This window comes from Artemia sp. Qi Xiang Cuo, chromosome 5, assembly GCF_049724085.1.
Source record: "Artemia sp. Qi Xiang Cuo chromosome 5, ASM4972408v1, whole genome shotgun sequence".
Lineage (NCBI taxonomy): Eukaryota > Metazoa > Arthropoda > Branchiopoda > Anostraca > Artemiidae > Artemia > Artemia sp. Qi Xiang Cuo.
Genome location: NC_142798.1, coordinates 10879290 through 10904806, shown reverse-complemented (window position 1 = coordinate 10904806; position 25517 = coordinate 10879290). Strand labels below are relative to the sequence as shown.

At 36.1% G+C, this 25517-nt stretch overlaps 1 protein-coding gene across 3 annotated transcripts in view; it reads right to left on the bottom strand.

Moving 5' to 3' along the window:
* waw (Translation factor waclaw) overlaps nucleotides 1-25517 on the bottom strand; it is a 554624-nt gene that overhangs the window by 495178 nt on the left and 33929 nt on the right. Inside the window, exon 6 of one of the 3 annotated variants that reach the window (XM_089089340.1) lies at nucleotides 5465-5689. The exons of the other annotated variants lie outside the window; for them this stretch is intronic. Within the exon in view, the coding sequence (XP_088945466.1) occupies nucleotides 5465-5689 (225 nt within the window). The remainder of the gene's footprint in view (nucleotides 1-5464; nucleotides 5690-25517) is intronic. 3 annotated transcript variants of the gene reach the window in all.

Below are 25517 nucleotides of genomic sequence, written 5' to 3'. Positions count from 1 at the left end.
GGAGATGGACCCCAAAAAGTTGTAGGGAGGGGGCCCCTTGAAGGTTGGAGAAAGGGGACCTTGGAGGTTGAGGTCCTTGGTGGCTAGGGTTATTGGTGGTTACGGTCCTTGATGTTCAAATCAATAATCGTCTAACTAATCCCATATTGTGTACTGGTTCATTCTAAGACATGCTAAAAAAAATTTGAAATAAAATTATCATGTTAAAAAAATAAATGATTCACTTTTTATTTTGAAAAAACTGGTTAAATGGTACTTGTGTAATATAGAACACAATTGGGAAGTAAAACTATGTTAATTCTCAATGTCATCTTGACACCGATGGCTCTATTACTTTCAACTTTTTAGTATACTCCATTGCCAAAAACAATATTTTATATCGTCCACATCCCATATTGTGTGCATGTCTATTATAGCGACCACAGAGTTTTACCCAAAATCATCCTCTAAAATATCTCAAACTGTTTCACCCAAATAATCCCTAAAATGTCGATTAATTTCCTACGGTTCTTTTGTTTGGCAACTGTTTACTGTCACATTTAAAATTCTCAGGAATCAGGTTCAGTACTATATTCAATCTCTGTTAATCTCCTTGTATGCTTCATCTCTCCCCAAAGTGAAGCCATACTCATTCCCCTCTGAATCTGTTGCACTTAGAAACATCTTAAATCTAAGTTATCCAAGAGACGAATTCAAGAGTCAAGATGCATTACAAAGGTTTCGAAATAAAAATACTTCCTGATTGTATCGCTAAGCCTAAAGAAAATGAAGTCTTATTAAAATAGAATTTCTATCTCTTTAGAGTCCCACATGATTCCTTATATCTTTTGCGTCACTCCCGTTCGTATTCATTAGACTTAGAAACATCTATGATTGGTCTAGAAAGAGGATGTGGTCTTTTATAGTTCGTATTGTAGCCCTCTGATTGGATGTAATCTTGTAAGTTTAGTATTCAATAATGGGTTCCTACTAACAGGTGTAAGAAATTTATAGGAGTAGATGCGACCATTATCAATCAAATTATAACTGACAAAAACGAATGAACCTGACCAGGGGCATATATTATTTTACAATGAACAGGAAATTTCCCAAGGTCGTCAATACAAGAAGAATAGGCAATTTTTGAACCAGAATTTTAGATTCTAGGAGGGAAGGATTCTACAGATCAATATAAGGGTAACCAGTTACCTCATGTAGGGCTAAAGTGTCAGCAATCCTTTCCCAGAATAAGATTTTAAAAAGAAGGTTATGCATAGTTTGCCAATAGAAAAGTTTAATGAATATTTCGGTTCATTTTCCAGTCAATCAGGATCTAGAAGCCGTTCTAGCCGTGTTTAGCACACTAGACTTGAAACTCTTTACCAGTAAGCACAGGGGGTTCTACTCCTACTGTCGCTGGTTAATTGTTATGGGATGAGAATCAGAGGCTTGACTCTGTAAGCCCAGCCAGAGTTCACCCAGCTCTAAATGGACACTTTGAGAAACCTAGGGAAGGTAAATAGGAAGCGTGTGCGAAAGCACAGAAAGGCTGGTCCGCCCATTCCCATTGCACCTCTTGGCTGAAGCGCCATGAAACGAATATCAGCACCGCTTATAGGAAATGTTGAGTCCAATGCCGTATTCTTTGTCTTTTTAATCTTTACCAAAAATAAAAAAGGGTTTAATGACAGTAGGCTACTCATCTGAGAACAAACCTAAATATAAGCCTGTCTAGTTTGGGGGCCAAGAGTGCATGCAATCGACTACCTAAACTATTACTACTACTAACAACTCACTGCAACATCGAGCCGCCTGAAGCCAACACAGCTACGCATGCTCCTTCTCCATCCCAATCTATTCAAAGCCTCCCTCTTTACACCCTACCAAAAAGTTCCAAAGTCCCTAAAATCATTCATTGTGACCTTCTCCTACCCCATTTGCGGACGACCTCCTTTTCGTTTGGCCCTAGATGATTGGCCGAAAAAGACAACCTTCGGCAATATGTCATTCTCCATCCGCAGAAAGCTTCAAAATCATCTTAAATTTTCTGAATAATTAGTCGTGCAAAAACAGGCCTTAAAATCCTCCTAGGAGCCGAGCATGTCAATAACGAGTCTGCCCTCGCAGCTCTACGAAAACCTATCTTTAAAGAACACAGGTATCACCAGATATGCCAACATGTGCACTCCGTACTTTAGAGTGAGGAACCCTATTCCCTGCCCCCCCCCCCCCCCACTGCAATCAACATAAGCATACGACAAAAGAACCAGCTTGGGTTAGTACGCTGCAGGGCAAATTGTTTCAGTGGCTCAATAGTCCCTTTTTTTTAATCGTATCAAACGTTAACGATGTTGTAGAAGATAGCGTAAACAAGATGTGGGCTTAACCCCAACTAGAATGGTTATTTTATTATATGAATCTTGAATACCAAAATGTACCGTTAGACGTCAGATTTTCCTCAATAAAACTAAAAGCAAGCTGAAGCATGCGGCAAGAAACTTCATAGTCAAAACCAGCGGTGGCGATCTCCGCATATTGTTATTTCAGCCAGAAATTGCAATGAGGGGTGGGAGAAGTTCGGGATCAGCTATCCAGAGCTTTCACTCACCCTTCCTGTTTACCTTCCACAGATTTCTCCAGGTACATATTTGGAGCTGGTTTGATTCTGGCTGAGCTTACGGTCGCACCGCTGACCCCCGTAGATAAGACTTAACCAATAAAACTAACCCAAAAATGAATTTAATTTCAATCAATCACTAAATCACTCAGTAGCTAAATTTTCTTGAATACAAATTATAGTATATTTTAACCACAGACGTATACATAAATAATAGACTACAGGCAGCATAAATTTCTTTAGCTTAGAGCATTTTCTCTTCCCTGCCACCATCACAGGTTTCCTAAGTTACTTAAAGCAGAAGAAACCGGTTTCTGGGGTCATTCTCAACTCTAACTAAACCGGTTATTTCTCTTCCCTGCCACCAACAAAGGTTTCCTAAGTTGCATGAAGCAGACGAAACTGGTTACTGAGGTTACTCTAAACCCTAACTAAACCGGTTATTTCTTTTCCCTACCACCAACAAAGGTTCCCTATGATGCTTGAAGTACGCAAACCCGGACATTGAGTTTATTTTCTTCCCTATTTAAACCTGTTATTTCTCTTCCCTGCCACCAACAAAGGTTTCCTAAGTTGGTTGAAGTAGGCAGAACCGATTATTGAGGTTATTCACCTCCTTATTTGATCCATTTATTTCTCTTCCCTCCCACAGACAAAGGTTTTTTAAGTTGTTTGAAGTAGGCAAAACCGGTTATTGAGATAATTCACTTCCCTATTTAAACTGTTTATTTCTCTTCCCTGCCATAAACAAAGGTTTCCTACGTTGCTTGAAGTAGGTAAAACCGGTTACTGAGGTTATTCACCCGGTTATTTCGCTTCCCTGCCACAAGTTTCCTAAGTTGTTTCAAGTAGGCAAAATCGGTTATTGAGGCTAATTTTTTCCCTATTTAAACCGGCTTTTTCTCTTTCCTGCCACCAGCAAAGGCTTATTAAGTTACTTGAAGCAGGCAAAACCGGTTACTTAGGCCCACTTCTCCAAATTAATGTACTGATAAATAATGCTTCCATCCTTTTTATTAGATGCGTGGTGGCTATTTGCTTACTCGCGTGTTGCAATGTTTTTTCTATATTAAATAAAAAACGAGTTTTTTTTAACTGGAAGTAAGGAGCGACATTAAAACTTAAAACGAAAAGAAATTATTCCGTATATGAAACGGGCGGTCCCCTCCTCAACGCCTCGCTCTTTACGCTTAAGTTTTTTATTGTTTTAAAAAATAAAGTTGAGAGACAAGAGTCAAACTTTAGCGTAGAGAGCGAGCCGTTGAGGAGGGGACCGCCCCTCTCATATACGGAATAATTTCTGTTCGTTTTAAGTTTTAATGTCGCTCCTTACTTTCAGTTAAAAAAAACTTGTTTTTTTTTTTTTTAATTTAATTTCTGAACGTTTTTGAATTAATGCAGCTTTGATTTTGGCTCACCATACATGAATAATTAAAACGAAATTTGCAATAAAACATTTTTTTGGCTCAATGGCTTTCTCAAAATTTTGTTCTGACGTAATTTACGAATATGTTACTTAATGAACTTCTATATTCGTATGTTTTTATTGCGTATATTAAGGTCTTCGGCCCCCTAGTCAATACCTCACTCTTTACGCTAAAGTTTGAATTTTGTTCAAATCACAAATTCCTGGATCACAAAGGCTGGTTAATTAGAATAGATAGCTCTTTTGAAAGTACTAAAAATAACATTAGCGCAAAGAGCGAGGTATTCACTATGGGGCGAGCCCCCTCATACACGTAATAATTTCTGTTGGTTTTAAGTTTTAATTTTGCTCCTTACTTTCAGTTGAAAAAACTTGTCTTTTCATTTAATTTCTGATGGTTTTTTTAAATAATGCTGGGAAATACAGTGCCCCCTTCATAGTAATGTCCCTTCCCCCGAGGAAACATCCTCCAAGGAAAGATCCTCCCCCTTGACCCCCTCCTCCAACTTCCTCTCCCATTAAAAAAATCCCTCCTGAAATCGTCTGTATATTTCCCATTAACCAATACTATACGTAAACAAGGGGCAAAGTTCATAACTTGCAACCCTTCCCCCGGCAACTGTGGGGCACTAAGTTATCTTCAATGACATGTTTATTAGATTTCCGACTATGTTGAACAGAATCACTATCTCAAAATTTTGATTGGGTGACTTTGGAAGAAAAATGGGCGTGGCAGAGGGCCAATTTTTTGTTCACTTAAAAGGGGCACTAGAACTTTTAATTTCCGTTCGAATGAGCACTCTCACGATATTCTAGGACGACTGGATCGATACGATCACCCCTGGGAAAAAAAGAAACAAAAAAAAACACGCGTCCGTCATCTTTCTTCTGGCAAAAAATACAAAATTCCACATTTTTGCAGATGGAGCTTGAAACTTCTAAAATAAGGTTCTCCGATACGCTGAATCTGATGGTGTGAGTTTCATTAAAGTGATACGACTTTTAGGGGTTGTTTCTCCCTTTTTTCGAAAATAAGGAAAATCTTCTCAGGCGCGTAGCTTTTGATGGGTAAAATTAAACTTGTTGAAACTTATATATTGGAAATCAGCATAAAAATCTGATTCTTTTGATTTATCTATTGGTATCAAAACTCCGTTTTTATTTCGGTTACTATTGGGCCGGGTCGCTCCTTACTTACAGCTCGTTACCACGAACTGTTTGATTATTTACTAATTATTCTGGTAATAAAGCTATGATTTGAACATTTGATAACAGTGAAAATATTTTGATATCAACAAAAGTATTTTTAAGGAATAATTGATGATTCATAATAGAATGCAACATTAATCATAGCATTATTTCAAGCAGTCAAAGGATTATTAAACAAAATTTCAAAAAGTCAAAATAAAATCAAAATTTTTTTATCTAATTTTGGCACGTACCATTTTTAATAAAGTATTTGCTCCAATATCGGCAAGTCGTTTTCTCATTGAAGCTCTGCATTCTTCAGAATAAAATGATTCAATCGAATCTCCCTCTTCGTATGTTTCTACTAGAACTTTTTCGGCAACAAAGGGATAAAGGGGCTTTGCAAATGTTACATTTCCGTTGGACGAGAAATTGTGGTTGAAAATATTGGTGTTTTCTGCCTCTACTCGTAAATCAACCTGGAAGTATCATGGTGAAAATATAAAACAAGTAAAAAATTCTAGATTATAATAAAATACAATAGAATTATATGGCGTCATTTTATATTAATAATAAAAGTAAAATAAAACCATTTGACAAAACATGTTATGATATACATATAATAATATAAGATAGCTGCTTAATCTAAAGAATCTGATGATCATAACAATTAGTGTATTGAGTCATACTGACTCACTACAATAAGTGTAATAAGATTTATTGAGGATATACGATGAGATATTAATGCGAAAATATATATATGATGTTCATATGTGCACATAAATTAACCTGGGAGTGTTGAAGTATCAAACTTAAATTGAACTGAATTTATTGAAAAAGACAAAACAAGAAATACAACCATGATAAAAATTTTATAAAGCTAAATTAATAGTCAAAAATTATAAGTTCATTATTATTACAATAAAAATAAACCGTAGTCTTACAGATAAGCTTTTAATACACTAAACGTATTATGGTCATTATTAATACATGCATACAGGATTATATTCATTCCCTCAACTCATCAATCAACCTAGAAGCATGTAGGCCTATGTGCCAATAAAAAAAAAGTCATAATTCTACAAGTATAATAAAATATAATAAAACAATATGAAGCAAATAAATCATAAGATTATTAAATGATTCGAATAAAAAGAAAATTGAATAATTATACAAAATTATGATATTTACAATATAGGCTATTGTAATCTTTAGATTATAATATAAATATAACATAATAATATAATATACAAATTGTTCCTCTATACGATTCAATCAACCTTGAAGTGTCAAAGTGAATACAAATTATTCATATGTTAAAAGCATAATAAAAATGTAACAAGACAATATGAGCAATATTGAATCATAAAATTATTATGTGAATCGTAACAGAGCATGTCGGACCAGATATAAATATTTTACTCCCTTCTCCTGCACACAAAATTTGACCTCCTCTTATACCAACCACCCCCACCCCCAAAAAAAAATCTTTCAGGTTTCAAATCTTCCCCTAGCCGTAACAGACTAGGCTCAACACAACTACAAATAAAATTTGTTACTATTTTGATCAAACCACCTGATTGTAAGCATAGTGTAAAAAACTCCCTTACCATCTGACCTGACGTACCCTTTGTATATAACTTCACGGAACTGTTTTTAGAGATGAATATTAATGATTAGCTCGGAGTTAGGAATACTTGCCAGTTATACTGGCTGTTTTTAATAAAAATAAATTATAACCATTCCTACAAGTTGATACCACACAGTATATATTATATTTATTATAAACTGATATGTAAAAGTACTATTTAACGTATATATTTTATAATCAAAATAAAAACACAATCAAGATAACTCAAATAATTACAATAACGTGGAAAATCAGGGGAAAAACTACGACAGAAAAACATAAAAGCTGAGATTATCGAAGATAACCGCACATAAACTAATGCAATTTTATTGTGTTTTCTTTAATTTACATTTGCCCTCTTTTAAGCTCAATCTTCCTTTCATTTTCTAAATTAAGAATAATTATTCAATACTAAGAATAATAATCACCAGTTCACCTGTGCTTGCACATCGACCTGGATATGACAATGTGTCAAATACAAAAATAAGCAACACCTTTACAACTGTATAAGTTACAGAAAAAAATTGTGAGTTGTATTGCCATAGGCACTCCGGCGACACACATAGCCACTAATCTTTTCTTCTTTACTTGTTTATGACCATGAAGAGGGTTTAATGGCAATTTTTTCTCCAAGGCGTACTCCAAGACACTTGACCATAGTCCGCCTCATGTAAAAAATAAAAGATCTTAGTACCTCCTCAAAAATTCAGAATGCTTCAGAGCGCACAATAGGAATCAATTTGTTGCCATTTGTCAGCCATTTGTTGCTAACCCATTTTGGTTCTAAAAACCCTTCAAAATTCGTAATACGTACTGCGACAGCCATTGGTGGTATACTATTGGAGTTTCTAGTCCCCAAACTAGTTTTTGAAGGTCAATGGCATATCAGCCATTTGTGGCAAACCCATTTTGATTCTGAAAACCCTTCAAAATTCATAATACGCTCTGCGACAGCCATTGGTGATACTCTACTGGAGTTTCTAGACCCCAAACTAGTTTTTGAGGGTCAATGACATATCAGCCATTTGTTACTAGCCCATTTCGGTTCTAAAAACCCTTCAAAATTCGTAATACGTACTGCGAAAGCCATAGGTGATATACTATTAGAGTTGCCAACCCCTAAATTGGTTTTTCCAGTGACATTTGTTTCTCCGCGCAAGCACATTTGACGATTATTATTACGTAATTTTGTCTTGTGCCCGCACAAATCTTAGCCTGGTAAGGGTTCTGTGAACCCTGACAGAAGCAAAATAAAGGAAAAAAATTTGTCGTGTTTATTCGTTGTGTTATTTTGTGTTTATTCATTATAAATGAGTTCAAGATCCATTTATTTAAAAAAAAAAAAAACAGTTAGAACACATACAATACAGTAAGAGTCTTATGATAAAATGATCGATCAATATTCGACCATATTCTAGGATGTAACAGGATAGGATTCAGGGCACCTTCAATCACACAGAATACCAAAATTTAAGTTGATTTTCAACTCATTCATTTGAATGGCATTCACCTTTTCGGTCACTCCAAAATTCTACAGTAAAACCGTTGTTAAAATGTTTGCAATTTTTCCAAGATATAAAAACGACAAGCCAAAATCTTTATATTCAAATAGGAAGGCCGAGAAAAAGACTTTACAAATATTCTTTTTAACCAATAAAAGAAACCTTGTCATCTGCAAACGAACAGAAATCGAATTTTAAAAAAATTCCGAAAAAAAAACTTTTTCCAAAGAAAAATAGAGCTACATTAAACCAATTATGAGCAGAAATAATGGCAAATAATAGTTCAAACTCATAGCGAGCAGAGATTACTATCAATGACTGAAAGAGACTAAAAACTAACATAAATTACGATAAATAATCAAGTCAAACAACAGCCACAAATAACCACAAACAGGAGCAGGGCTAACATCCCCTAAGAATTCTAAAGGACAGAGTCATTAGCGCTTTACAAAAAATAAAATATGTTTTAAAACTATCTATATTAGACATTTGTTGTATTAGGTATTTTTATATTAGACATTTTAATTCGCAGTCTTTTGCTTCGCAGTCTTTTGTTGGCTCAAATTCCTCGCAGCACTTCAATTGTTTCCAAGAAAGTTAAGTTTAATGTTTTCGCCACACCAGTCTTAACAACATTGTTGCACTTCCCTATATCTTGTGTGTTAATCCTTTCTGGAAAAAAGTTTACTAAAACAAATATTTACATTAATATCTATTGTATGTTTGTTTGCATTGATTGTTTATTTAATTTCTGTTCCTTTTAAGTTTCATTTATGCTTCAATAGGAAAATATTTTTTTTTCGTTTAAAGTTTGATTTTCATATTCCATCTAAGCATTACTCGCTTTAAGATCTATTTATTCATTTATATTATTACTTGTTGTATGTTTTTGCTATGATTGTTTTTTTAATTTCTGTTCCATTTGGGTTTAATTTATTCTCTAATAGTAATTTCTAGTCGTTTTGAGCTTGAATTTTAAAAGGTATTTGTATCTGCTGAGCTTAAGTTTAAAATAGCCTTTAGTTCTCTTTGAAAAACTTATTTTTCGGAATTTTTTTTTTATTTGTTTTTGTTCAAGTTTTTAAGAATTCATTATTTCAAAATCAAACTTTAATAAAAAATCAAATATTCATCAAAGTATCAAAACTGGTATCAAAGTAACTATATCAAAGTGAAAAAAATGGGTTTACGTCAACCTTGGAGTTTTTATTATCTGATGTTTGAACTATTTTTAACAAAATTGCTATCTCAAAATTTTTATAGGATGGGTTTGGGGAAAAAGGGCGTGTGGGGACTAATTAAGCTTCGATCTCTTTTGACTCTTTAAAAGTGAACTAGAACTTTCTATTTTCAATTAAATGAGCCCTCTCTGAAGTTTAAACGAGTACCTTTCTATAAGAACCATATATATCCCCAGAATATAACTTACAACACCTGTTCCTGGGCCCTGGGGGGTTGTGTCGACCCTGGAGTTTTAATATCTGATGGTTGAACTATTTTTAACAAAATGGTCACCTCAAATTTTTATCGGTTTATCCATCCGATACACCCAAAGGCGTGGAGAGCAGGAGGGGATAGTTGCCCTCCGATCTTTTTTCACTCTGAGAAAATGAACTACAACTTTTAATTTCCATCCAAATGAACCCTTTCTGAAATTTACACGAGCATCCCTTTCATAAGAACCACATACAGTCCCAGGACATAGCTTACAATGCCTGCCCCCGGGCCCTGGTGGGTTGTGTCAACACCAGAGTTTTCGTTATCTGATCTTTGAACTATTTTGAAAAAATTGCTCTCTCATAGTTCCTATCGGAAGAGTTTGAAGAAAATAAGACATGAAGAGGGGGCTTGTTGCCCTTCGATCTCTTTTAACTCTTAAAAAGTGAACGATAACTGTCAGTTTCCAATAATATGAGCCCTCCGAAGTTTATACGAGCATACCTGCCATAAGAACCATATATGTCCCCAGAGAAATACTTACAACGTCTTCCCCTGGCCCTGGGGGAGGTTGTGTCAACACAGAAGTTTTTCTTATCTGACCTTTGAACTATTTTTAAAGAAATAGTCATACGTAAAGGAGTTTTTTTTACATGATCTTTGAACTATTTTTTACAAAATGTCTACCTCAAGTTTTTTATCAGATGTATTTGGGGGGAAAGGGCTTGGAAGGCCAGTTGCCCTCCAATCGCTTTTGGCTCTTAAAAGAGCCACTAGAACTCTACATTTCAAATCGAATGAGCCCCCTCTGAAGTTTATACGACGACCCCTTCTATGTGAAGTGCCTCTGGGAAAAAATAAATAGAGTGTGGGGGGAGGCTAGCTGCCCTCCAATCACTTTTGACTCTTAAAAAGTGAATTACAACTTTCAATTTCCAATCAAATGAGCGATCTAGGAGGTTTATACGAGCATCCCTTCCATAACAACCATATATACCACAGGGCATAACTTAAAACGCCTACCCCCGGGCCCTGGGGGGGATGTGTCGACACCGGAGTTTTTGTTATCAGAGCTTTGAACTATTTTTAACAAAATGTCTAACTCTAAATTTTTATCTGATACATTTAGGGCGTGGAGGAGGGGGGAGCTAGTTGCCCTAGATACTTTCAACTAGATCTAGACAACTAGAACTTTCAATTTCCAATCAAATGAACCCCCCCCTGAAGTTTATACGAGCATCCCTTTCATAAGAATCATATACGCCCCCAAGACAACAGTTACAACGCCTATCCCCCGGGCCCTGGGAAGAGTTTTTGTTATCTAATTTTTGAACAATTTCAAAAACACTGGCTATCTCAAAATTTGTAGCAGATGGGGTTGGGTAAAAAAAGTGTCGGGGGGACTAGTTGCCCTTAACTCTTTTGACTCTTAAAAAGTGAACTAGAACTTTCAATTTCCAATCAAATGAGCCCTCTATGAAGTTTATACGAGCCTCCCTTTCATAAGAACCATACATGCCCTTAGGGTATAACTTAGAACGCCACCCCTGGGCCGTGCGGGGGGGGGGGTTGTATTGACACCGGGTTTTTTCTTATTCGACCTTTGAACTATTTTTAACAAAATGCCTATCCCAAAATTTTCATCAGATGGGTTTGAAAAAAGGAGGCGTGGGGGGGGGGGGTAGCTGCCCTCGGCTCTCTTTTGACTGTTAAAATTTGAGCTCGAACTTTCCATTTTCAATCAAATAAGCCCTATCTGAAGTTTATACGAGCATCCCTTTCATACGATCCATATATGTTCCAGGGCATAACTTACAACGCCTGCCCCCGGGCCCAGGGAGGTTGTGACGACACCTGATTTTTTGTTATCTGACTTTTGAGCAATTTTTGACTTAATGGTTATCTTAAAATTCTTATTGGGTGCATTAGGGGGAAAAGGGGCATGGGGTGGTGGCTAGTTGCCCTCCAATCTCTTTTGACTAAAAAACTGAACTAGAACTTTCAATTTCCAATCAAATGAGCCATCTCTGAAGTTTTTACGAGCATTCCTTCAATAAGAACCATATATTCCCCAAGGGCATAACTTACAACACCTGCCCTAGGGCCCTGGTGGGCTGTGTTGACCCCGGAGTTTTCGTTATATGGTCTTTGAACTATATTTTAAAAAAACAGCTACCTCAAAGTTCTTATTGGATGGGTTTGACGAAAAAAGGGCGTGGGGGGGAGGCTAGTTGCCCTCCAATCTCTTTTGACTCTTAAAAAGTGAACTAGAACTTTCAATTTATAATCAAATGAGCCCTCTTTGAAGTTAATATGAGCATCCCTTCCATAAGACCCATTTATACCCCCAGGGCATAACTTACAACGCCTGCCCCCGGGCCCTTGGGGGTTTTGTCGACCCCGGAATTTTTGTTACATGATCTTTGAACTATTTTTAACAAAATAGCTATCTTAAAATTTTTATTGGATGCATTTGGGAAAAAGAGGTTGGGGGAGGGAGGAAGCTGGTTACCCTCCAATATCTTTTGACGCTTAAAAAGTGAACAAGAACTTTCAATTCCCAATCAAATAAGCCCTCTGTGAAATTTATATGAGCATTCCTTCCATAAGAACCATATATGCCCCCAGGGCATGAATTATAACCGTTCCCCTGAACACATTGCGGTGAGTGTCCTGCTCAAACATATAATTTCCAGAACTTTCAACTACGTTAAACAAAATGGCTATATCAAAATTTTGATTGGATGTGTTTGGGGAAATAGTAGGCGTGGAAGTGGTGTCAGTTGCCTTAGAATCACTTTCGACTATTAAAAAGGAACTATCCATTTAAATTGAATGAGCCCTTTCTGACGTTTCTACGACAACGCTGTCTATACAAAACCGTATATGGCCCCAGGGCATAACTTACAACCCTTGCCCTAATGGCTGTAGGGGGGGGTGTCATCCTCAAAGACCTAATTTCCAGAACTTAAGCCTACGTTGAATAAAATGGCTATCTCAAAATTTTGATTGGATGTGTTTGGGGAAAAGGAGGGCGTGAGAGGGGGGTTAGTTGCCCTCCCATCACTTTCGCCTATTGAAAAGAGCACTAGCTCTTTGAATTTTGAATCGAATGCACCTTTTTTGAAGTTTTTACGACTATGCCTTCTATAAAAACCTCATTTGCCCCATGGGCATAACTTACAACCCTTGCCCTGAAGGCTGTGGGGGAGTGTCCTCCTCAAAAACATTTCTATCTGGAAAGCAACTGCGCTGAACAAAATGGCTATCTCAAAATTTTGATTGGATGTGTTTCTGGAAATTGTGGGCGAGGAAGGGGTGTTAGTTGCCTTCCAATCACTTTCGACTATTAAAAAGGGCACAAGCCACTCAAATTTCAAATTGAATGAGCCTTTTTCGAAGTTTCTATGACAACTTCTTTGATACGAAGTGCCCAGCTCTAAAGGAAAAAAAAATAATACATTGTGCCAACGTCGTTCTTAAATGGCCCCAGGCATAACTTAAAACCCTTGCCCTGAGGGTTGTGGGAGAGTGTCCTCCTCAAAAACATATTTTCTATAAGGAAATCAACTACGCACAACAAAATGGCTACATCAAAGTTTTGATTAGATGGGTGTGGGAGCACGAGAGGCGTGGGGGGGGCTAGTTGCCCTCCAATCACCTTTGACCCTTAAAAAGGGCACTAGAATTCTCGATTTCCATTCGAATGAGCCCCCTCTGAAGTTTCTACGACGACCTCTTCCATATGTAGTGCCTCTGGAAAAAAAATTAATAACAATCATAATCAGAGGCAACGCTGTAGCGTTGCCAATAGTAAAGGCCATACGGCTCCAATGTTTTATTATTTATTTATTATTTTTTTCCCAGAGGCAGACATTTTTGTTAAAAATAGTTCAAAGGTCGGATAAAAAAATCTGGTGTCAATAGAACCCCCCAGGGCACAATGGAAGGCGCCTTAAGTTATGCCCTAAGGGCATGTATGGTTCTTATGAAAGGGATGCTCGTATAAACTTCATAGAGGGCTCATTTGATTGGAAACTGAAAGATCTAGTTCACTTTTTAAGAGTTAAGAGAGTTAAACTAGCCCCCCACGCTCTTTTTTCAAAAACCGGTCCGCTCCAAATTTTGAATTAGCCAGTGTTTTGGAAATTGTTCAAAAATTAGATAAAAAAACGCCCCCCAGAGCCCGGGAGACAGACGTTGTAAGTGTCGTTGAAAGTTCTAGTTCAATTTTTAAGTCAAAAGATATTCGAGGGCAACTAGCCCCCCCCCCAAACACACCCGTTTTCGCCAAGCCCATCCGATAAAATTTTTATAATACCCATTTCATTAAAAATAGTTCAAAGGTCAGATAAGAAAAATTCCTGTGTCGACAGAACCCGCCAGGACCCGGAGGCAGGTATAATGCTCTACGGGCATACATAGTTCTTATGGAAGCGAGGCTCGTATAAACATCAGAGGGGGCTCATTTGATTGGAAATGGAAAGTTCTTGTTCATTTTTTAAGAGTCAAAAGAGATCAGAGGGCAACTAGCCCCCCTCCTCCAGCCTCTAAATGCATCAGATAAAAATTTTAGAGATAGAAATTTTGTTAAAAATAGTTCAAAGTTCTGATAAAAAAAAAAACTCCGGTGTCGACACAGCCCCACAGGGCCGGGGGTAGGCGTTGTAAATTATGCCCTGGGGACATATATGGTTGTTATGGAAGGGATGCTCGTATAAACTTCGTAGAGGGCTCATTTGACTAGAAATTGAGAAGTTTTAATTCACTTTTTAAGAGTCAAAAGTAATTGGAGAGCAGCTAGCCTCCTTCCACACTCCATTTATTTTTTTTCCCAGAGGCACTTCACATAGAAGACATCGTCGTAAAAACTTCAAAGGGGGCTCATTCGATTGGAAATCGAGAGTTCTAGTGCCCTTTTTTAAGAATAAAAAGTGATCAGAGGGCAACTGCCCCCCCCCAATTGGAGGTATCCATTTTGTTAAAAGTAGTTCAAAGATCATATAACAAAAGCTCCTTTACGTACGGTTATTTCGTTAAAAATAGTTCAAAGGTCAGATAAGAAAAACTCCTGTGTCGACACAGCCCCCCCCAGGGGGGGGGGGTCTGTTGTAAGTATTTACAGGCAATACTTACAGGCGTTGTAAGTATTGATCTGGGGGCATATATGGTTCTTATGGAAGGTATGCTCGTATAAACTTCATAAAATTCAGAGAGGGTTCATTTGAATGGTAATTAAAAGTTGTAGTTCATTTTCTCAGAGTGAAAAAGATCGGAGGGCAACTAACCCTTCCCGCCCTCCACGCCTTTGGGTGTATCGGATGGACAACCCCATCTGATAAAAAATTCCGGTGATCATTTTGTTAAAATTAGTTCAACCATCAGATATTAAAACTCCAGGGTCGACACAACCCCCCAGGGACCAGCGAAAGGCGTTGTAAGTTATACTCAGGGTATATACATGTTTCTTATAGAAGGGATACTCATATAAACTTCAGAGAGGTCTCATTTGATTAAAAATAGAAAGTTCTAGTTCACTTTTAAAGAGTCAAAACAGATCGAAGCTTAATCTAGTTCCCCCTACGCCCCTTTTCCCCAAACCCATCCGATAAAAATTTTGAGATAGCAATTTTGTGAAAAATAGTTCAAACATCAGATAATAAAAAGTCTGAGGTTGACACAAACCCATTTTTTTCCTTTTATATTGTTACTTTGATATCAGTTTTGATACTTTGATGAATAGTTGATTTTTTTTTAAGTTGGATTTTGAAATAAAGAATTTTTAAAAACTTGAAATTTTTTGCAATCAAAAACGAACAAAAATTAATTAAAAACAACTTTCTGGAAAATAATTTTTCCAAAGAAAAGTAAAGGCCATTTTAAATTTAAGCTCAGCATATACAAATATCTATGAAAATTCAAACTCAAAACGACTAGAAATTAGTTTTAAAGAATAAATGAAACCAAAAATGAACAGAAGTTAGATAAACAATCATAACAAAAACATACAAAAAGTAACAATATAAATGAATATATAAATCATAAAGCGAGTAATGCTTAGATTGAATATGAAAATCAAGCTTAAAATGAAAAAAAAAACATTTTCCTATTGAAGTATAAATGAAACTTAAAACGAACAGAAATTAAATAAACAATCAATACAAACAAACATGCAATAGATATTAATATAAATTAATAAATAAATCTTAAAACGAGTGAAACTTCAATTGAATATGCAAATCAAGCTTGAAACGAACAAAAATCACCACAAACAAGACTTTGGTTATAACCTCCTTCTCTCACTGTAAAAGTCTAAAACCTACTGCGTCATTGGCGCTTTATTGAAAACCAATTTTGTGACAAATATTTCCTTTTGTACTTAATATTGAAAATAAACATTAAAATTATAGTAAAATTTTGAACTGATGAGCTTTCAGCAGTTTACATCATTATATATCAAATATTCAGTTTAATTTATTAGCTCTTTTTAAAGTTGTTAAAGACAAATATAGTTTCCCTGCAAACAAGTGATGGGATACTGCCTCCTTTCCTAACTGTAAATAAAAACCAAAAGCCTACTGCGTCATTGGCGCTTAACTGAAACCGGATTATATTACAAATATTTTCTTTCCCAGTATTTTCTTTCTCTTACAGCATAGGTGATAAAGATACAATTACAGTTACATAAATTCTTGAACGGATGGATCTTTCACCAATTAATATTAGTATGCATAAAATATTCATTATGATGTTGTTTAAATTTTCAAGATTACTGAAGACGTACATAGGTTTTCGTAAAGCCCCAATGACGCAGTAGATTTTACACTTTTACAGTGAGAGAAGGAGGTCATACCCAAAATCTTGTTTGTGGTGATTTTTGTTTGTTTCAAGCTGATTTGCAAATTAAATTTAAGTTTCACTCGTTTTAAGATTTATTTATTAATTTACATTAATATCTAATGTATGTTTGTTTGCATTGATAGTTTATTTAATATCTGTTCGTTTTAAGTTTCATTTATACTTCAATAGGAAAATATTTTTTTCGTTTTAAGCTTGATTTTCATATTCAATCTAAGCATTACTAGCTTTAAGATTTATTTATTCATTTATATTATTACTTGTTTTATGTTTTTTATATGATTGTTTATTTAATTTCTGTTCGTTTTGGGTTTGAATTATAAAAGGTATTTGCATCTGCTGAGCAAGTTTAAAATGGCCTTTACTTTTCTTTGAAAAACTTATTTTTCAAAATTTTTTTTTTAATTAATAATAATAAAACATTGGGGTCGTATCGCCTTTACTATAGGCAACGCTATAGCGTTGCCTCTGATTATTTTTTTTCCCCAGAGGCACTTCATATGGAAGAAGACGTCGTAGAAACTTCAAAGAGCGCTCATTCGATTGGAAATTGAGAGCTCTAGTGGCCTTTTTAAGGGTCAAAAGTGATTGGAAGGGAACTAACACCCCTTCCACGCCCACCATTTCCCCAAACGCATCCAATGAAAATTTTGAGATGGGCATTTTGTTGAGCGTGGTTGATTTCCAGATAGAAATTATGTTTTTGAGGAGGAGGCTCCCCCACAACCCTCTGGGCAAGGGTTGTAAGTTATGCCCTGGGGGCATATAAGGTTTTTATAGAAAGCTTTGTCGTAGAAACTTCAAAAAGGACTCATTCGATTGGAAATTCAAAGTGCCCTTTTAATAGTCAAAAGTGATTGGAGGGCAACACCCCCCTCTCACTCCCACCTTTTCCCCAAACACATCCAATCAAAATTTTGAGATAGACATTTTGTTCAAAGTAGTTGAAAATTCAGGAAATTAGGTCTTTCAGGATAACCCCCCCCACCGCGCTCAGGGCAAGGGTTGTAAGTTTTCCCTGGGGGCACATAAGGTTTTATAGAAATCGTTGTTGTAGAAGCTTCAGTGAAAATGATAGCGATGATTATTGGGTTTGGGTTTTGACATCTATAAGGTTATCAATGCCTACCATACCTTTGAAAATCAAAAATATGGACTAGATAAATCGTTGGAAGAAAAAGAAGTGTTTGTCCCACCACCAGAACAATTAAAAGAAACAAAGGTTCGGCGATATGTCTTCCGTAGTCAAAAAATACAAGCCAAGGCAAAAGAAGAAGTTTTTTCCCCCCACCTGAACAATTAAAAGAAACAAAGGTCGTCAATGCCTTCCATACCTTTGAAAATCAAAAACTTGGACTAGATAAATCTTTGGAAAAATAAATTTTTGTTCCACCACCTGAGCAATTAAAAGAAACAACGTTTTGGCGATATGTCTTCCATAATGACAAAAGACAAGCCGAGGCAAAAGTTAAAGGTCTAATAAAAAAAAATGTAATTTTACAAAGTTACCACTTCTAATTTAAGGTCCATTTGAACGTCATGACATCAAGAAAAGGCTCAAATTGCCTGCGCTCAGAAGACATATATATATATATATATATATATATATATATATATATATATATATATATATATATATATATATATATATATATATATATATATATATATATATATATATATATATATATATATATATATATATATATATATATATATATATATATATATATATATATATATATATATATATATATATATATATATATGTATATATATAGCCCTAAGGGTTGTGGGGGAGTAACCTCCTCAAAAAACGTATTTTCTCTTTGGAAATCAGTTACTCTGAACAAAATGGCTATCTTAAAATTTTGATTGGATGTGTTTGGGGAAATGAAGGGCAGGGAAGGGGTGTTAGCTGCCTTCCAATCACTTTGGACTATTAAAAAGGGCACTAGCTATTCCAATTTCCAATCGAATGAACCCTTTTCGAAGTTTCTACGACAACTCCTTCGATACGAATTGCCCTGGTATGAAAAAAATAATGATACATTGTGCCAACATTGTTCTTTACTTAGGCAGCGCGATTGCGCTGCCTATAATAACATCCTGAATTGCCTAATGCTCTTTTATCTACCTCTTTTCATCCGAAAAAATCAGAAAGAAAAATGAACAGAATTTTAAAGTGGAAGGTAGAATTTTTGTTTCAAGAAAAATTTCTTTTTCTTCTTCCTACGAACCGATATACATGTCGAGCCCAAGATGACAGTATTTATCTTTAAGAAACAGATTAACCGGGATGACGGTTGAAGCCCGTAGGTCGATATCGATAACCAAAAAAGAGAGAAAAAAACAAAAAAAAACGGCGGCGTATTAGTGACGCCGCCGCTGCTAGAATCAGCGGCGGCGTCAGCGCGCTGATGCAAGCTCGGCGGCGCGCCGCCGTCTTTTTTCGGCGACGCGCCACCGACTTTTTGGCGCGGCTTCGGGGTCTACCTCAGGGCACGATAATAAAATAAAAATTACTAATAAATATCCAAGGATAATATAAAAAAAAATATCAAACCTTAAAACAAAGCACAATTAAAATTTGACGACCCTTTCCATGTAACGGTGAAAGGGTAACTGAATAAAATTATACAGTACTGAATGGGAATTAAAATTTTTTAATTTATACAGAGCATTTTTAAAAGCTAAAGGCTTTCCAAGTAAAACATCGTCACAGATTAGGTTAGGTTGCAAAATGTGATTTTTTTTTTATTTAAGCAAAAAAGATCATAATTAATTAGTTCCTTATAAATGGGGCTTAAATAGGTTTCTCCAGTGTCTCTATTCAGAGCTACCTTTCAGTGAATGTACTTTTTTTTTATATCAACTGCCTCTCTGAAAACTTGGATGAGACCTTTAACAGGGGCAATAATGGAGGTGTTGTCGAATTAAACGAAATGGTGCGGGTTGTCATACACATGTTAAGCCAAGGCAGAATCAAAACTCTCAGGCCTTTGGCGTAGCTTCATAGCTTTGTCGATTTATGATCTGTGTTCCGATATTCTCTCCCCTAATTGTGGGTGAGTTCTTCCAACATAGAAACAGCCACAAGAACATGGAACCCTATAAACACCAGTGCCCAAATAGGGCTCGTTTTATCTTTGCCGCTGTTAAAATAGTTCTGAATGTCATTAGAATTTTTGAAGGTAACATTTAAGTTATATTTTTTTAGAATTCTTTGCAGTTTGTCACTTAATTTAGGAAAATAGGGTAAAACAGCAAAGACTTTCTTCTCACCAACTAAAGGGATGCTATCCGTTGGAGGTTATGGAGATAATGAATCCTTTTCTGCCTTTTTTTGTCTTTTTTCTATGATGGATTCCAGTAACTTGATGGGATATCCATTGCAAAAGAAAATGTCCTTCAGATAATTCAATTCTGGGATTATATGAGCTTTTGAACAAATACGTAGGCAGCGCAATAGCGCTGACTAAGTAAAGAACGATGTTGGCACAATGTATTATTTTTTTTTTTTTTGGTTTCCATACCAGGGTACTTCGTATCGAATGAGTTGTAGTTGAAACTTGGAAAAGGGTTCATTCGATTGGGAATTGGAATAGGTAGTGCCCTTTTTGATAGTCGAAAGTGATTGGAGGGCAACTAGCCCCCCCCCCACGCCCCTACTTCCCCCCAACCCATCCATACAAAATTTTGAGATAACCATTTTGTTCAGCATAGTTGACTTACATATAGAAAATATATTTTTGAGGAGGACACTCCTCCACGACCCTCAGGGCAAGGGTTTTAAGTTATGCCCTGGGGGCATTTAAGAACGATTTTTGCACAATGTATTATTTATTATTTTTTTCCTTTAGACCAGGGCACTTTGTATCGAAGAAGTTGTCGTAGAAACTTCGCAAAGGGGTCATTCAATTGGAAGTTGAAGTGGCTTGTGCCCTTTTTAATAGTCGAAAGTGATAGGAAGGCAACTAACACCGCGCCCATCATTTCCAGAAACAAATCCAATCAAAATTTTGAGATAGCTATTTTGTTCAGCATAGTTGATTTCCATATAGAAATTATGATTTTGAGGAAGACACTTCGCCACAGCACTCAGGGTAAGGGTGGCAATTTATGCCCTGGGGGAATATAAGGTTTTTTTTATAGAAAATGTTGTCGTAGAAACTTCAAAAAAGGCTCATTCGATTGGAAATTCAAAGGGCTAGTGCCCTTTTTAATAGTCGGGCTACTAACCCCACTCTCACGCCCACCTTTCCCCCAAACACATCCAATCAAAATTTTGAGATAGCCATTTTGTTCAACGTAGTTGAAAGTTCCGGATATTAGGTCTTTGAGGATGAAGCCCCCCCCCTCCCCCCCCAAAAAAAACCCAGGGCAAGGGTTGTAATTTATGCCCTGGGGGCATATTCGGTTTTTATAGAAAGTGTTTTCGTAGAAGCTTCAGCAAGGGATCATTCGATTGGAAATTGAAATGGCTAGATTATCTTTCAATAATCAAAAGTGATTGGAAGGCAAATTACATCTCTCCCACTCCCACTATTTCCTCAAACAAATTCAATAAAAATTTTGAAATAGACATTTGGTTCCACGCAGTTCAAAGTCCAGGAAATTATACATTTGGGCAGGACACTCCCCCCACAGTCTTCACAGTCTCCCACTGTCATTGAAAGCTTTATCGTAGAAACTTGAAAAAGGGCTCATTCGATTGGAAATTCAACGGGCTAGTGCCATTTTTGTTAGTCGAAAGTGATTGGAGGGCAACTAACCCCCCTCTCACGCCCACCAGGGCGTGAGAGGGGAAATTAGGTCTACGTTTTGTTCAACGTAGTTGTAAGTTCTGGAAATTTGGTCTTTGAAAATGACAACCCCTCCCCCTCAGGATCCTCGGTGAAACCATTACAAGCCGCGTACTGGGGGCATATTAGGTTTTTATTAACCGTTTCTTTGTATAAATTTGACAAAAGGTATTTTTGTTTTGTGGTTCGAAGGGCTAGCGTCCTTCTAAATAGTCGAAAGTCAAAGTCAAAGTTTAGAGATTGCCATTTTGTTCAACGTAGTTGAAAGTTTTGGAAATTATGTATTTAAGGATCACAAACCCCCCAGGACAAAGGCTGTAAGGTATGCCCTGTGGGCATATAAGATTTTATAGATAGAGTTATTGTAAAACTTCAAAAGGTGCTCATTCAGTTGGAAATTGAGAGGGACAGTGCCCTTTTTAATAGTCGAAAGTGATTGGAGGGTAATTAACCCCCCTCTCACGCCCACTATTCCTCCAAACACATCCAATTAATATTTTCAGATAGCCATTTTGTTCAACGTATTAGAAAATTCTGGAAAGTAGATCTTTGAGACTGACATCCCCCCCCCCAGTCCTCAGGGTAAGGGTGATAAGTTATACCCTGGGAGCATATAAGGCTTTTATTGAAACTTTTGTCGTAGAAACTTCAAAAGGGTTCATTTGATTGGAAATTGAAAGGGCTAGTGCCATTTTTAATATTAAAAGTGATTGGAAAGTGACTAACGCCCCTGTCACGCCCACCATTTCCCCAAAAACTTCCAAGCAAAATTTTGAGATAGCCATTTTGTTTAACGTAGTTGAAAGTTCTGGAAATTAGGTCTTAGGGGATGACAACCAACCTAACAGCCCTTAGGGTAAGGGTTGTAATTCATGCCCTTGGGGCATATAAGATATATATATAGAAAGGGTTTTCGTTTCAAAAAGGGTTCATTTGATTGGAAATCGAAAGTCCTAGTGCCCTTTTTTAGTAGTCAAAAGTGATTGGAAGACTTGACATTTTGATAGTAAAGATCGATGTGGGTATATTTTATTATTTTTTTGTTGTTGTTGTTTAGACCAGGGCACTTCGTATCGAATGAGTTGTCGTTGGAACTTTCGAAAAGGGTTCGTTCGGTTGAAAATAGAGAGGGCTGATGCCCTTTTTAATAGTCGAAGTGAGTGGAGGGCAACTAATCCCCCTTCCAGGCCCACCTTCCCATTTGCCCATTATGTTTAAAATCTAAATGTTGCCTTAAGATTAAATCAAAATGAACTGTCTTAATACCTTATAAACACCTTATATGCCCTGGGGGCATATAAGGTGTTTATAGGAAGTGTTGTCATAGAAACTCACAAATGCCGTTTTTAATAGTCGAAAGTGATTGGAAGTTTTGACATTTTTATAGTAAAGATCGATGTGGGTATAATATATTATTTTTGTTGTTGTTGTTGTTTAGTTCAGGCACTTTGTATCGAAGGAGTTGTCGTAGGAACTTCGAAAAGGACTCATTCAATTGAAAATAGATTGGGCTGATGCCCTTTTTAATAGTCGAAAGGGATTGGAGGGAAACTAATCCCCTTCCCACGCCTACCTTCCCATTTGACTTTATGTTTAAAAACTAAATGTTGCCATAAGATTAAATCAAAATGCACTCTGTTAATGCTAATTTCCAATAAGGCATCTCAGCAGTATACCAAGAACGACTGAGGGTATTATGTTCAAACTTTTGGGTCTACTTCTGCTCTGAAAATTTAACCAAATCAAAATAGCGTATGTGTATCTAAGCTATCAAAGAAAGTTAACAGATTTTTTTGCGAATGGTATCAAGTTTTGCATTTCTAGAGGAGGTATGAAACTAAATTAAACACTACTATTTGTGTCCAGATTTTTAAAAGGGTGTATTTTGTTAACAATTACTGAAAATTTTTCTCCAGCATACAAATAGCAGGCCAAACTACAAAGTCTTAAAAAAACGAAAATATTTTTAAAGTATTATTTTCTTTTTCCCAGAAAAGACTATGTCAATATAAAACGAACAGAAATTAATTAAAAAAAACTCTACGAAATAAGTTTTTCAAAGAAAAGTAAAGAACTCCATTAAACAAAAAATTAGCAAAAATAAAATCAAATAATCTACCAATATACCTGGCATTTGTACCACCTACCCCTCTATTACGGATGCCGAACTGATTAATCTCTTAGTCGATTGTGAAACTGACGAAATGAAACAGTTTAGTGCAAATGCAAATTTTGTTCTGGCCTTGGGATGGCACAGGGATTTTGAGCCCAACTTATGTTGATTTCTGCTCTTTTTGAGTTTGACTCGGTTATTTATTGTAATTTCTGTTCGTTTTGGGTTTCATTTATTTATCGATTCTGATTTGTGGTAGTTTTAAACTTGGCAGATAATTTGATTTTATTTTTGCTCATTTTTGGTTTAATGGAGTTCTTTACTTTTCTTTAAAAAACTTAATTTGTGGATTTTTTTTTAATTAATTTCTGTTCGTTTTATATTGACATAGTCTTTTCTGGGAAAAAGAAAATAATACTTTAAAAATATTTTCGTTTTTTTAAGACTTTGTAGTTTGGCCTGCTATTTGTATGCTGGAGAAAAATTTTCAGTAATTGTTAACAAAACACACCCTTTTAAAAATCTGGACACAAATAGTAGTGTTTAATTTAGTTTCATACCTCCTCTAGAAATGGAAAACTTGATACCATTCGCAAAAAAATCTGTTAACTTTCTTTGATAGCTTAGATACACATACGCTATTTTGATTTGGTTAAATTTTCAGAGCAGAAGTAGACCCAAAAGTTTGAACATAATACCCTCAGTCGTTCTTGGTATACTGCTGAGATGCCTTATTGGAAATTAGCATTAACAGAGTGCATTTTGATTTAATCTTATGGCAACATTTAGTTTTTAAACATAAAGTCAAATGGGAAGGTAGGCGTGGGAAGGGGATTAGTTTCCCTCCAATCCCTTTCGACTATTAAAAAGGGCATCAGCCCAGTCTATTTTCAATTGAATGAGTCCTTTTCGAAGTTCCTACGACAACTCCTTCGATACAAAGTGCCCTGGTCTAAACAACAACAACAACAAAGAAATAATATATTATACCTACATCGATCTTTACTATAAAAATGTCAAAACTTCCAATCACTTTCGACTATTAAAAACGGCATTTGTGAGTTTCTATGACAACACTTCCTATAAACACCTTATATGCCCCCAGGGCATATAAGGTGTTTATAAGGTATTAAGACAGTTCATTTTGATTTAATCTTAAGGCAACATTTAGATTTTAAACATAATGGGCAAATGGGAAGGTGGGCCTGGGAGGGGGATTAGTTGCCCTCCACTCACTTCGACTATTAAAAAGGGCATCAGCCCTCTCTATTTTCAACCGAACGAACCCTTTTCGAAAGTTCCAACGACAACTCATTCGATACGAAGTGCCCTGGTCTAAACAACAACAACAAAAAAATAATAAAATATACCCACATCGATCTTTACTATCAAAATGTCAAGTCTTCCAATCGCTTTTGACTACTAAAAAAGGGCACTAGGACTTTCGATTTCCAATCAAATGAACCCTTTTTGAAACGAAAACCCTTTCTATATATATATATCTTATATGCCCCAAGGGCATGAATTACAACCCTTACCCTAAGGGCTGTTAGGTTGGTTGTCATCCCCTAAGACCTAATTTCCAGAACTTTCAACTACGTTAAACAAACTGGCTATCTCAAAATTTTGCTTGGAAGTTTTTGGGGAAATGGTGGGCGTGACAGGGGCGTTAGTCACTTTCCAATCACTTTTAATATTAAAAATGGCACTAGCCCTTTCAATTTCCAATCAAATGAACCCTTTTGAAGTTTCTACGAAAACACTTTCAATAAAAACCTTATATGCCCCCAGGGTATAACTTATCACCCTTACCCTGAGGACTGGGGGGATGTCAGTCTCAAAGATCTACTTTCCAGAATTTTCTAATACGTTGAACAAAATGGCTATCTGAAAATATTAATTGGATGTGTTTGGAGGAATAGTGGGCGTGAGAGGGGGGTTAATTACCCTCCAATCACTTTC